The sequence below is a fragment of the Phascolarctos cinereus genome, unplaced genomic scaffold, assembly GCF_003287225.1.
Source record: "Phascolarctos cinereus isolate Bilbo 61053 unplaced genomic scaffold, phaCin_HiC Scaffold_5;HRSCAF=322, whole genome shotgun sequence".
In the NCBI taxonomy this organism is placed as follows: Eukaryota; Metazoa; Chordata; class Mammalia; order Diprotodontia; family Phascolarctidae; genus Phascolarctos; species Phascolarctos cinereus.
The window spans coordinates 452,317,301-452,330,732 of NW_027555958.1; the positions used below are offsets into that span (position 1 = coordinate 452,317,301).

The 13,432-nt window shown below is 45.8% G+C and overlaps 1 protein-coding gene across 1 annotated transcript in view; it reads right to left on the reverse strand.

The window, feature by feature from the left end:
- Positions 1-13,432, reverse strand: part of EPS15 (epidermal growth factor receptor pathway substrate 15) — a 129,691-nt gene that overhangs the window by 91,584 nt on the left and 24,675 nt on the right. Inside the window, 1 exon segment of the mRNA XM_020987743.2 lies at positions 4,746-4,787. Within this exon segment, the coding sequence (XP_020843402.1) occupies positions 4,746-4,787 (42 nt within the window).

Sequence of the window (13,432 nt, forward strand, 5' to 3'; positions counted from 1 at the left end):
GGACTCTCAACTTCTACCCCGCCCAGCGCTTCTGAGATATCTGAACAAGGCTCCTTTGTAGCCTGAAATATGCTGCTGAAGCCTTGTGGTTGCTTGCTGCTTTCAGTTAATCCACTGATCCTTAAATTATCCCTCCTCAATCTATTTTTCAGGCCAGATGTTTTTCCAGGGAGACAGTTCATATTTTCTTCCAACACTTTCCAGTCTTTGGACTTTGTTTTATTATTTCTTGATGTCTCTAATAACTCTTGATGATACTAATGGAGTCATTAGCTTCCATCCGATCAACTCTAACTTTTAAGGAGCTATTTTCTTTGGTGAGTTTTTATACCTCTTTTATCAAACTTAATTCTCTTCTCATAATGTTCTTGTATTGCTCTCATTTATTATCCCAGCTTATCTTCTACTGCTCTTATTTGATTAAAAAAATTTTTTTGTTCTCTTAAAAAATTTTTTTAAACTTTATTTTCATGCAAATAAAGTCAGATCTAAATAACTGGGAAAACACCAATTGCTCATGGGCAGGCCAAGTTAACATAATAAAAATGACAATTCTACCTAAGCTAATTTACTTATTCAGTGCCATACCAATCAAACTACCAAAAAATTATTTTATAGAGTTAGAAAAAATGATAACAAGATCCATTTGGAAGAATAAAAGGTCCAGAATATCAAGGGAACTAATAAGAAGAAATGCAGGGAAAGGTAGCCTAGCCATTCCAGATCTTAAATTGTATTATAAAGCAGCAATCATCAAAACTGCTTGGCACTGGCTAAGAAATAGAGTAGTGGATCAGTGGAATAGGTTAAGTATGCAAGACACAGCAGTCAATGACTACAGTAATCTATTATTTGATTAACTCAAAGACCCCAGCTTCTGGGATAAGAATTCACTCTTCAACAAAAACTGCTGGGAAAACTGTAAAAGAGTATGGCAGAAACTAGGCATAGATCAAGATCTCACACCATATACCAAAATAAAGTCAAAATGGGTTCATGATTTAGATATAAAGGCTGATACTGTAAGCAAACTGGGAGAGCAAGGAATAGTTTACCTATCAGATTTATGGAGAACAGAAGAATTCATGATCAAACAGGAGATAGAGAACATTATGAAATGCAAAATGGATAACTTTGATTACATTAAATTGAAAAGTTTCTGCACAAAGCCAGTGCAACCAAGATTAGAAGGAAAGTAGAAAATTGGGAAAGAATTTTTACAACCAGTCTCTCTGATAAGGGCCTCATTTCTAAAATATATAGAGAATTAAGTCAAATTTATAAGAATACAAGTCATTCCCCAATTGATAAATGGTCAAAGGATATGAACAGACAGTTCTCAGATGAAGAAATTAAAGCCATCTATAGTCATATGAAAAAATGCTCTAAATCACTATTGATTGAGAAATGCAAATCAAAACAACTCTGAGGTACCACATCACACCTATCAGATTGGCCAACATGACAAAACAGGAAAATGATAAATGTTGGAGAAGATGTGGGAAAATTGGAACACTAATACATTGTTGGTGGAGTTGTGAAATGATCCAACCATTTTGGAGAGCAATTTGGAACTATGCCCAAAGGGCTATAAAAATGTGCATATCCTTTGACCCAGCAATAGCACTTCTAGGGCTATATCCCAAAGAGATCATACAAATGGGAAAAGGACCCACATGTACAAAAATATTTATAGCAGCTCTTTTTGTGGTGGCAAAGAATTGGAAATTGAGAGGATGCCCATCAATTGGGGAATGGCTGAACAAGTTGTGGTATATGAATGTTAATGGAATACTATTGTGCTGTAAGAAATGATGAACAGGCTGACTTCAGAAGAACCTGGAAAGACCTGTATGGTCTGATGCTGAGTGAAGTGAGCAGAACCAGGAGAACTTTGTACACCATAACAGCCGCATTGTGTGATGACTAATATTGATAGACTTTACCTTCTCAGAAAGACAAGGATCGAAGACATCTCCAAAGGCCTCATGATGGAAAATACTATCCACATCGAAGGAAAAAACTACAGAGTTTGAATGCAGATTGAAGCATACTGTTTGCTATTTTTTTTTCTTTTATTGTGTTTTGTTTCCTCTTCCTGGTGGTTCCTCCTAGTTGGTTCTAATTCTTACTTACAACATCACTAATGTGAAAATAGGCTTAATAGAAATGTATATGTAGAGCCTATATCAGATTGTGTGCTGTCTTGGGAGGGAAGGTGGGGAGGGAGGGGGAGAAAAATTTAAAACTCAAAAGCTTATGGAAGTGATTGCTGATAATTCAAAATAAATTAATTTTTTAAAAATCACTTTCTTTAGCACTTCTAGGAATTCTTCTTGAACTTGTGTTCAATGTGCATTTTTCTTTGAAGCTTTGCTTACAGGTGCTTCCGGGCCATTATTTTCTTCTGTCTTTTATGTCTTGAACTTCCCCACTACCACAGTTGCTCTTTATTGGCAGGCTTTTTGTTTGCTTGCTTGCTCATTTCTCTAGCCTATTTCTGACTCTGAATCTTTTCGAGTTGGGCTCTGCTTGCTCCCTTGGAGGGATGGAGGGATGACTGGCCTGAGTTTCTGTCTTTTATGTCCTTCTGCTTTCACAGCTAAGTTCAGAGTCTTTAAGTTTTTGGTGCTTCTAAAGCGGTGTGCTCTGGGGAGACGGCATTCTCGTCGCTGCTCTCCTGGCCTGCACATTCCTGACCCAGTCTGCAGTCTCATTTTGTGAGTGGCTGAATTTCTGCAGCCCTCTGGGAAGATCCGCACCTTCAGAGCCACTGAATTGCTGGCTCCAGCCTTGGCTGTGGTCTCCTGCGCCAGTCTGTTCCGCTGCGGGTTTATGCGTGGGGCTAAGGCTCGAACACAGGGCCCACGGTGCTCCTGGGCTCAGGGCCACACAGGCACAGTTCCTGGACTTGATCCTGCTCCCTGCACCTCAGCCATGACCACTCCTCTCCACCATGCAGCTCGGACCCAGCACTGGATAACTGGCTGCTCCCTGCCATGGCTGCCACTGCCACAGTCCCCTGCCACACCTCGGCAGCTGCTGTGCTATGCTCCTGGCCAGCCCCCACCCCAGTGCCCAGAGACATCTGTCTTCCTAAGCTGCCCAGGGCTGGAAAAATAACTCCCTGGGACTTTTTCTTGACTTCCGCCAGTCAGAATTACACCTGGCGCTTTTGTCGTTGCAGGGGAGGACGAGAAGGAGCCAGGGCAGAACTGCTGGCTCTCGCTCCGCCATCCTGACTCTGCCTCTCTGAGAGTGTGGCATCAACAGTGGCACCAAGGTCGCAGATCTGGGAGAACGGAAGGACGGTGGGGACCAACACTGTACTAGGGGAGTCTGGAAGAGAGGCAGCTTTCTCTTAAAGGGATCTAGAAAACTTGGTGATTTAGAATGGCCTATTCCGAAGCTTTCAGACAGGTAAGAATTTAGACGAGGATAAGAACTGCACCTGTGACTTCACTGATCTAGGGAATTCCAGGTGAGCAAACTCCCTCTATTAATGCAGGCTGCCACCAACTCTGCAGTATGGGTCTCAGAGAGCTGCCAGTATCTGGCAGAGCTTGGGCTTAAACCCAGGACATCCTAGCTTCGAGGCTCCCACGGCACCATGTAGTCTCAGACAGAACTGACTTTAAGAAAAATAGAACTCAATACACAAAAAGCAGACTTTCACATACTTTTCCACAAAGACATCAACTGTGTCAAGTTATGGCATCTGGTTGTTTTTTCCATATTTTGGTACCTTGCTTGAAAACTACTGGACACAAAAAGGGTGTTCATCAATTGGGAATAGCTGATCAAATTATGATATATGAATATAATGGAATACTACTGTGCCATAAAAAATGACCAAAAGAATGCTTGTGCTGAAAGAGGGAAGACTTATAGGAATTGCTGCAGAGTGAAGGGAGAGCAGTGGATAGAGCTCTGGCCTTGGAGTCCAGGAAGACCTGGGTTCAAATTCAACCTCAGATACTTGACAACTTACTGAACAAGTCACTTAACCCCAATTGCCTCATCAAAGAGCAAAAAGAAAATTAAAAAAAGAAAAAGAAAAAACCAACTGAGGACAATCACACCACAAAGAAAGCCAACTTGGAAAGACTTCCCAACTCTGCTCAATAACCAGTCACAAGGCATGGATGATGCCATTTTCTATCCACCTCCTAACAGAGAAGGGATGGCCTCGTGCACAATGAGGCCAACCTTTCTGGACACAACCAGCGTGGGGATTTTGTTTTGCATGGCTACACATATTTTCTTTTGGGAGAGAAAGGGGTGGGATCTCTAAAAGTAAGGGGAACTAGAAATAGTATTGGCAAAAAAAGAAAAGAAAGCCATTGAAGCACATTTTAAATGAACAGAAGAAAAGCGAAGGAATTTCAAGAGGAAACAAGGACAGGCAGGAAGGCTCTGAATGTGACACACCAGACTTAACATACCGTTTTAGAAAGCAAACTCTCTGTAATATTCTCTCTCTTATATTTTGTGTACATAGATGCAGTTTTTAAAAGAGGTCTGGCTCTCCACAAAGGAAAACAACAGGCAGATGACCACTGCCGACCGTCTGGCCGATAAGAGGCTGGCAGAAAAAGCTGGCCCATCAGTACTTAAGTACTGGACAAACGCTGAACATGGACAACAAAAAAGCCCAGAGTTAAACAGGAGGAAGAAAACAGGCTGGGCGCCACGGGCAAACTATGCAACAGCATCTCTGAAAACACAAAAAGGAAAGAGCTTACCTGTCGATAGAATTTTTCATAGACTGGGTTTCCACTTGACAACTACAAATTAAAAAAAGAGAATGTGCATTGAGATATTGCTTTTAATTCCTTATAATTACTTGTTTTTTCATGATCAAATGACATTTCACTTGCTGTAATGGGAAGATAAATACATACTGTTACATGAAACATCCCTCTCCCAATTCCAAGGACAAGTAAAAAAGTTCCTTTTCTTTCCAACTTTCTCTAACAGCACCCATCACTCCTCCTCACTGGGCTGTCTCCCAGGGCCTGGCAGATCCAACTCCATACCGACCAGGACACAGGCCCTGCATCCTTCTAAAGGCCCAGCTCCCTTTGAGGCTCCTTTCCACAGCCAGGTCTTGCTTCCTGCCCCACCCCCATCTCTTAGTGCTCTCCATCATCCCCCCTCACCCCCCACCAAAATTACACCAGGATGTCTTCATAGAGCATCTGTATTTACCTAATAGCACCCATCCTGTTACCCCTGTAACAAGTCAGCTCTTACGGGCAGATGGTCCAGGGGTATTTAGAATGGTACAGGGCTCTGGGATGCCTTCAGCAGAGGGAGGAATGTGGCAGTCGGCATCCAGCTGACAGCAGGGGTCCTCCACTAAGTGGGAACCGGGCAATAATGGGGAAAAGGGAGTTGGCCGGAGAAGGGAAAAGTCCATGGCTCTAGTCATCCCAGCTCTTACCAAGGAGTCATCCCAGACTCTTCACTCTGCTGTTGCTGTCTCACTGATTCTCCCACCAAAGCATCTCGCTGCTTGGACAGCCACTCACTACCAACCGCGAAGCGCCTGGCCTCTCCCAACAGCCCAAGCCTGGCCATGCCCCCATCCTGCTCAAGAGCAGCCCAGGCCCAACAAGTAAGTGCTTTACGAGAGCTCTCACTAGCAAGAAGCTAGCTAAGACATTTCAGAAGCTGTCTGTGGCCTTTGGGATAGAACATAAAGTCCCTGCTTTGGCTCCAGGCAGTCACTCCAGACAGATCTCTTCGCTCCAGCCAAGCTACCCCTGGACCTGGGAACGCACTCTCATCTTACTTCTACCTGAAGGAAGCCCCAGCTCCTCAGCTCCAGGGCCAGGTCCTAGAAGAGGCCTCTTCAGATCCCTGGCCTCACCCCACCCCAATGACTGTATTACCTTCCTATGTATAGATTTTGTGTTTACTTAACTGGATGCATGCTGTTACCACTGGTAGGAAGGAAGCCCTCTGAAGGCAGGGACCGTATCCCCAGCACCCAGCCCGGGCCTGGCATCAAGCAGGTACTTAATAATACTTGAAGTGAATTCCTTTCATCACTCCCAGTCTGACAGCCAGGCACAAGGCCAATCCCTCCTTCAGGTGACAGCCCCCAAAGCCTTCGCCTCTCCTGGGTGAACATGTCCAAGTCCTTCAATCCTACTATGGCAACATCTCGAGGGCCTTTGCTGGGCCGGCTGCCCTCCTATGGACTCTCTCCAACTCCATGAACCTCCCCAAATGTGGAACCCAGAACTGAACACCCTCCAACCACGCCTCCCCGGCCCACAACGGCCCAGAACATCCCAGAACATCACGCTTCCTCTAAGGCAGGTGGGTGAAAAGGACAAGAATGGGAACTGAGCATGGGCTGGGATCTGCACATTTGGAGAAGGACAAGAACAGTATTCACAAGATCAAAGACCGTTTACGTCCTTAAAAGGACACACCGTCTTCCAGCCTTTCCAAGGGAAGGGCACACCTACATCCCAGCGAGGGGACTCCGGGGGCCAGAAGGCAGGCCTCTGTTGGGCTGCTTTGAGATGGACTGTCAACTACTCCTCTAGTCCTTAAAGGAGGAAGGTCAAGACTCGGTGGAAGAAAGAAAAGATTTCTTTTTGTTCGCTTTGTTAAGTTTTAATGGAATGTTTCTCTTAACCCAACTGGCACCAGGCCAAATGGTCTCAGGCTTCCATATTTCCAGGATCTGCCACTGCCCTTGTGGGCACTCGCTCTGCTAAGGTCTTGTACAGATGCTCTGAGGGGCACAAACCATCCCCACCCTGACTCTGCCGGCCTGGTGACTGGCTGGGCCACCCTCGGGGGCTGCTCCGACTACACCCCTCCTCCCTGCTACTGCGCCGAGGACACTCCCCACCACCAGGTGGCCCCCCAGGGGTGGGGGGGGGCCTGAGCTGGGTCTTCATCATACTGACTGCATTTGAGAGCTACGAGAAACCTGAGAGAGAGAGCCCAGCAGCAGAATCCAGGTAGTCACAGGGTGCCTAAGGGATCTGCCCAAGGTCTAACGGTGAGGTATGAAATCATCTTTAAATAAATAATTATCATGAGAAATGGCTGCATTTAGCTTCTTAAAATGCTTCCTTTTTTCAATAGTTGGCTTAGGTACCCCCATTCCCACCCAGAAGTAACACACTGCCACCAACACTTCCCCCATCCCCAAAGTGCCAAGCTCTGTTTGACTTCTCAGAGCACCCTCTAAATTATGTTATGATTATTTTTGTGTGGGGTATGATGTAGAAGAAAAGGCTCTGGACTTGATGTCAAAAGACCTGGGTTCAAATCCTGACTGCTATTTATACTTATTTGTGACTCAGTCAAGTTTTTACTGTCTCTGGGCCTCAGTTTCCTCGTCTGTAAAATGAGGGTGGGGGGGGCGCACGTCAGACTAAATGACCTCTAAGATCTCTCCCAGCTCTAAATCTTCTAACTACATGGCCTTGAGTATCTTTTTTCCTTTTAAATCTTATGACTCGATGAAACAGCAACAGGGTTTGTGTGAGTGTCAGGCTGATAAAAAGACAGGAAAAACCCATCCCACAACCCAGGTAGTAGACACTGTCATCTCTGCATAGCCCATCATTTGGAGGTCTGTTACCCCCAAAATACCAGCTGTTGTACAGACGGTGAAGAATTCAAAGATTTTCCTCAAATCCCAAATTACAGAATGTTGGCCCAGGAAGGAACCTTAAAGATTATCTAGCCCACCCCATCATTTAACAGAGGATAAAGAGGCCTTCAAACTTGTTTAAGACCCTGCCTCTCAACTGCACCCCCAAACCCCCCCACACACCTGAGGACATCAGTGCCAATGAGGCCTAGGACCTGGCTAAGACTGCTCAAAGTCTTTAGATTCTGCTGGTTTCATCCTACAAAATCTATAAAATCATTTTACATACAAACAAGTATCCGAAATAAAAGGGGCGAGACAGCCAAGATATCTAAGGAAAGCAAGATGGCATGAAGGAAAGAAGGGAGGAGATCACAGCGGCTGGGAAAGCCTCGAAAACGATGCTCAGCATCACCACATCACAGACAAAAAGGGAAGTCTCTAAACACACTGATAAATGACAAAAAGGTGAATGGCTTCCTCTTTCTAGATTCAGCTGCATTCCTCCAAGCAGGTTTTAGGAATCTCCGCAATGACTCACTCCTTAGAAATGTTTATAGCAACGGACCAAACGTGACAAGGAGTTTGTTTCTTGGTAACAAGTTAATAAACTGACACAATTCTCAAACAGTCATTAAACTAGGAACCTATTTCAGAAGATTTTAATAGCTGAAAACTTGCAAGAGCTGAGCTGGAGCATTTTTGCAGGTAACAGTAATAGCATTTTCTGAAATTAGAGCGTCTAGAGAAGTGTTAGGTTGATCCATTTACACAGCCAACAAGTACCTTGGATATGGACAGGCACACGGATGCCCACCCTGGACAGACACTCTGCACTGGAAATCAATTTTCTTCGTGACAAATGATCTCTAAAGCCCCTTTTGGCTCCTCTCCTGGCCCAGTTCCTGGTTTCCTGGACTTCAAAATCATGCCTCTTCTGCTGTCTTACATGAGAACTTCCCTCCCACCCCAGCACCACCCCAGCAGTCTGCTCACCACTGACTATCCCACTCCACGGTCCTGTTGATGAGGTCTTTGAGAGCCTCCATTTGGGGAGGGACCCAAGCCTGTCTGTCTTCATTCCCCTCCCAATTCTGTTTTGGACCTTCTGGGACTTCAGAATCATGTCCTGATGCAGGTCCTTTCTCCCACCCCTCTCCCCAGCCCCCCTTTTTTGTGTTTTAGACCCCAAGGGCAGGGACTGGCCTTGTGTACTTGTATCTCCAGCACTTAGCACAGCACGTGGCCCCAGAGGATTTAATAAATGCCTTTTCATTCATTCATTCACTCCCTAATACACGCCTTGGTGAACAGAATTGGGCCATCAGAGAGTGAGTGATATCTGGGGAGGGCAAAAGTAGCTTATAAAAATACCTGCTCAGGGAAAGCTGGTGACCCACAGCAATGGAGGGAAGACTCACACGTGGAATAGTAAGAATAAAGGACTCACTCTTGTTCTAGTCAATCTGCCAAGCATTTATCAAGCACCGACCTGGTGGCAGGTACCATGCTGGGGTGGGGGGGGGTCCAATGGATCTGTGGTCTCCTACGGACCCGCCCCCCAATGACACAGACTACAGTGCACGGAGCGCCTTCCTCCAGCTCTCATGACCTTGCACGGGCACCAATGGAGCACAGCAGCGGGCCCACTCGCCCTTCCTTCCTATCGCCCAGCACTTCACCGACCCACCTCTCTCTCGTTTTACAATCGACACCAAGCACAAGCACTCATCGTTGCAAAGGCCTTCGTCAGGTCAGCCAGGGACAGGAGGCATTTTAAGAAGGCCAACGGGTGTTTCAGTGGTGCTGGGGGAAGGAACAGTGACTCGGAAGAAAGAAGCAGCTACAGCTCGCAAAGTGCCAGCAAGGCTGAAAGTACAAGTATTCCCATTTTACAGATGATGAAACCGAAACTGCGCTCTTGGGGGACACAGTAGTCAACATGAGAATCTACACGAGAAGCAGCACCAGCCAGGAACAGGGAAAGGGGCAGAGAGGGGGAAGGCGAAGGAGGTAGAGGTGGGCGCAGTGGCCAAGCTCTCTATGACCTTAGAATGCCAACCCATCAAGGATCTGTCATGTCCTCAGTGGCAGATGGTCAGCATTCTGTGACTCAGTAGACAGAGAAGTGCCTGGAGCTCAGAGAGCCAAGGGGACGTGCCTGCAGTAGTCACAGTGGCAGCATTGGAATCCAGGCCGTCCTAGCACCAAGCCCAGCATGCTCCCCATTACAACCTGCTTTCCTGGTGAAGGCGAGGCCACGTAGGGCAGTGGCTCCTAGGTCAGTCCTGTCAGCCGGGGCTCAACTGTCCCGGAAAGGCAGCTGCAGTCCTATACAGGGAAGCACACAGAGAGAGCCACCCTCTTGTCATCCTATGACCCATTCTACTGGACGCCAGGTCAGAGCAAATCCATCTGCGGCTGCACGCTTCTTTTTTCTTGCATTTAAAATAGGAAAGGCTTCAGAAACATCCTGTGCTTTCAATGACTTCAACACTGATGAACTGAAGATGAACCATCTCCCCGCTGAAAGAAGGGCGACGATCAGGACTTTGGGGAGCAGATTATGTGGGAGCCCTAGACCGAGCCATGGCGACAGCGACCTAAGAAGAAACAGGAGGAGGCCAGGCGTCGAGGGCCGCGCTTCTAGAGCGTCTGAAGGTCTGCCAAGTGCGCTGCTCCCCAGGCATCATCCTCTGCCCTTCACACAGGACATTCCACCTCCTGGCTGCTCCCCAGGCCCGCCTCCCGGCACCCTTCAGATCCCGGCTACAACCACCCCACCTTCTCCTTTAATGCTGATTATTTCCCCTCTATAGCTTGTCTGCGACTAGGCATGTCCATGTTGTCTCCCTGATCAGACAGTGACCTCCTTGAGGGCAGGGCCTGTCCCTTACCTTTCTTCACATCTCCAATGCTTAGCATAGTGACAGGTACACAGGAGGAAATTAATAAATGCTTATTGACTACTGAGGGTGCCTCAGGTATGAAACTGGGAAAAAGAGACAGCTCTTGAGGTTCTTAATTTGTCAATTAAGAATGAATCCAACTCTTCCCTGCCAGGGAAAAGGGCAGGAGCCAGCTTAAAGACAGAAGAGGTTTGGAACAGACATCATGGGAAGAGTGACAGGATTAATCACACATGAGGAAATCTGGGAAAAGTACAAAGGATTGGAGGGGAGAAGTGAGGGCCCAGAAGAGAAGGCACGTCAGCACGGCCATACTCCTCCCTCCTACACCATTCACCAGCACCCAGAATGGAGCCGAGGTGGAGGGCAGGAGAAGACCAGCAGGGCAAAGACAGAGTTTGTGAGATAGAGTATTATAATAATAACAATAATAATGATGATGATGATGATGATGATGATGATGATGACGGCAACAATCAAGCACTGAGTGATTTTGGCTTTGCAAACTGGTTAACTATACAGAATCACGATTTCAAAGGGTGTCAACTGCAGGGAAGACCATTCAATAATAAAGAAGTGTGTATACATACATACATACACACACACACACACACACACAGTGATAAGGTTTTAAAGACAATAATTCCAGGTTCAATCACTAAAGTTCTTATCAACCTTTCATCAAAGCAATGTTTATGTTGTAACTAGCATAAGAATGTCTTCTCCCAATGGACTCAATTTTATGGGAAATTTTTTCACAAAAATCCCTGAATTTTGAAGTCACAAGGCAATTTTTGTACTCCTCTGATTCCCTCTCTCACAACCACTGTTGCTCATCTAGTATTTCCCTTTTTACCTTAACTCTCCCCCTTTTGTCCCCATTCTGTCCCACTTCAAAATCTCAGACCCTCATTCCCAGTCTTTCCTCCTTCCCTCCCATTTTGGACAATGAGGTGGCTCTTCTCTTGACAAGGGCAGCCCCTCTGCACGTGCCCACTGGAATCCATCCCCTCCAAACTTTTCTGGCTTGCTGTACCCACTATCACCCACACTCTCAAATCTCCAGTGTCTTCCCACCCACTGGTTCCTTTCTTATTGCTTACAAACTCAGCCAAGTCTCCTCCATCCTTAAAAAAAAGACAAAACTTTCCTAGGCCCTAACATTCTCTAACACTTCTCTGGCTCCCTGGCTGCCTCAGAATCCATGTGAAGCCCTTTAACTCCTATAGGAATACCTCCAAGCATCCGACCTGGCTCTGGCTCTGTCTCTCACCTCATCAACTCCCACAAGCTGTGGATGACTCCCAAACCCATAGTTTCTCTCCTGAGCTCCAGTACCACTTCACTAATAGCTGCTGGACATCCAAAACCGAACTGGTCTTTCCCAGACCCTACCCTTTTCCAAATGTCCCTATTTCTGTCAAGAACCCCACCATTCCTGCAGTCTTCCAGACTCATAATCTCAGCATTACTCAAGATTTCTCACTTTGCCTCACCCCACATGTCCAATCAGTTGCCAAATACAGGTTGCAGACCTGAGTGACTGGGAGGATAGTACAGTTATCCTTTTTACATCGTGACTTTCCCCATCGCAGTTTCGAGATATTGTGTGTCAGCATAAGAAACTAAATGGGAATTTGGGGAGAGTTTTGTGGAAGCCACAGACAACCACGCAAAGAATACAGAAAAAGTTTAGAAACTCAGAAATGCATTTTTATATACATATATATATATATGTATATAAAGTATTATCTAATATCAACCCAGATTTTACAATAAGGTACTGTAAACACTCCATAAAAAAAGAAAAAATTCTAACTTCTCTGGTACAAACAGAGGGCCAAAACATTTCACACCGATTCTCCAGATCGAGGGGACACTGCGCCCCTAATCCCCATGATGCGGAAGGGATAACTGTAGTGTCCTCAACAGTAACAGAGAAGTTCAGAAGAGAGTATCTGAAGGGTAAAAATAGTGAATCCTATTTTGCACATGTTGAGTTTGACATGTCAAGGGGGCATCCAGTTCAAGACATCCAACTAGGCAGCTGGAGATGCGAGACTGAGATTCAGGAAAGAGGACAGGGCTAGATCAGGGCCGGGGAACTGAGGCCACATGTGGCCTTCTAGGTCTTTGGGTACGGCCTCTTCACTGAGTCCAAGCTTTACAGAACAAATCTTTTTATTAAGGGGATTTGTTCTATGAAGTTTGGATTCAAAGGGCCACATGTGAAGACCCAGACGGCCACATCTGGCCTTGAGGCCAAAGGTTCCCCACCCCTGGGCTAGATAAAGAGATTGGAGAACTGTCTACATAGAGATTATAACTGAGCCCAGAGGCACTGACGAAGTCACAAAATGAAAGAGGATATAGAGCGAGATAAAAGGGAATTGGGCCCTAGACAGAGCCCTGGGGAATAACTAAGGTTAATGGGTATGACCTGGATGAAAATCTGACAAAGGAGACTGGAAGAAACAGTCAGATACACAGAAAGAGAACCAGGAGTGAAGAAACTAGAGAAAAGAATATCAAGGGGATGAGGGTGACTGACAGTGTCCAAGGCTACAAAGAGGTCAAGAAGGATAAGGCCTGAGTAAAGGCCACTGGATGTGGGCAGTTAAGAGACCACTGATAATTACAGAAAGATAGCAGTTAAGGCTCAACGACAGGTCAGAAGACAGGGCACCTAGTGACTTTTTCCAAGTTTCGCTATGAAAGGGAAGAGAGATATAGGAAGATAGCTGGAAGTCACAGTAGAATCTTGAGAGGTTTAACAACAGGGAAGACTGGAAGAACTTATGATCAAACAAGAGATAGAGAGCATTATGAAATATAAAATGGATAATTCTGATTATATTAAATTAAAAAGGTTTTGCAAAACAAAACCAAGGCAACC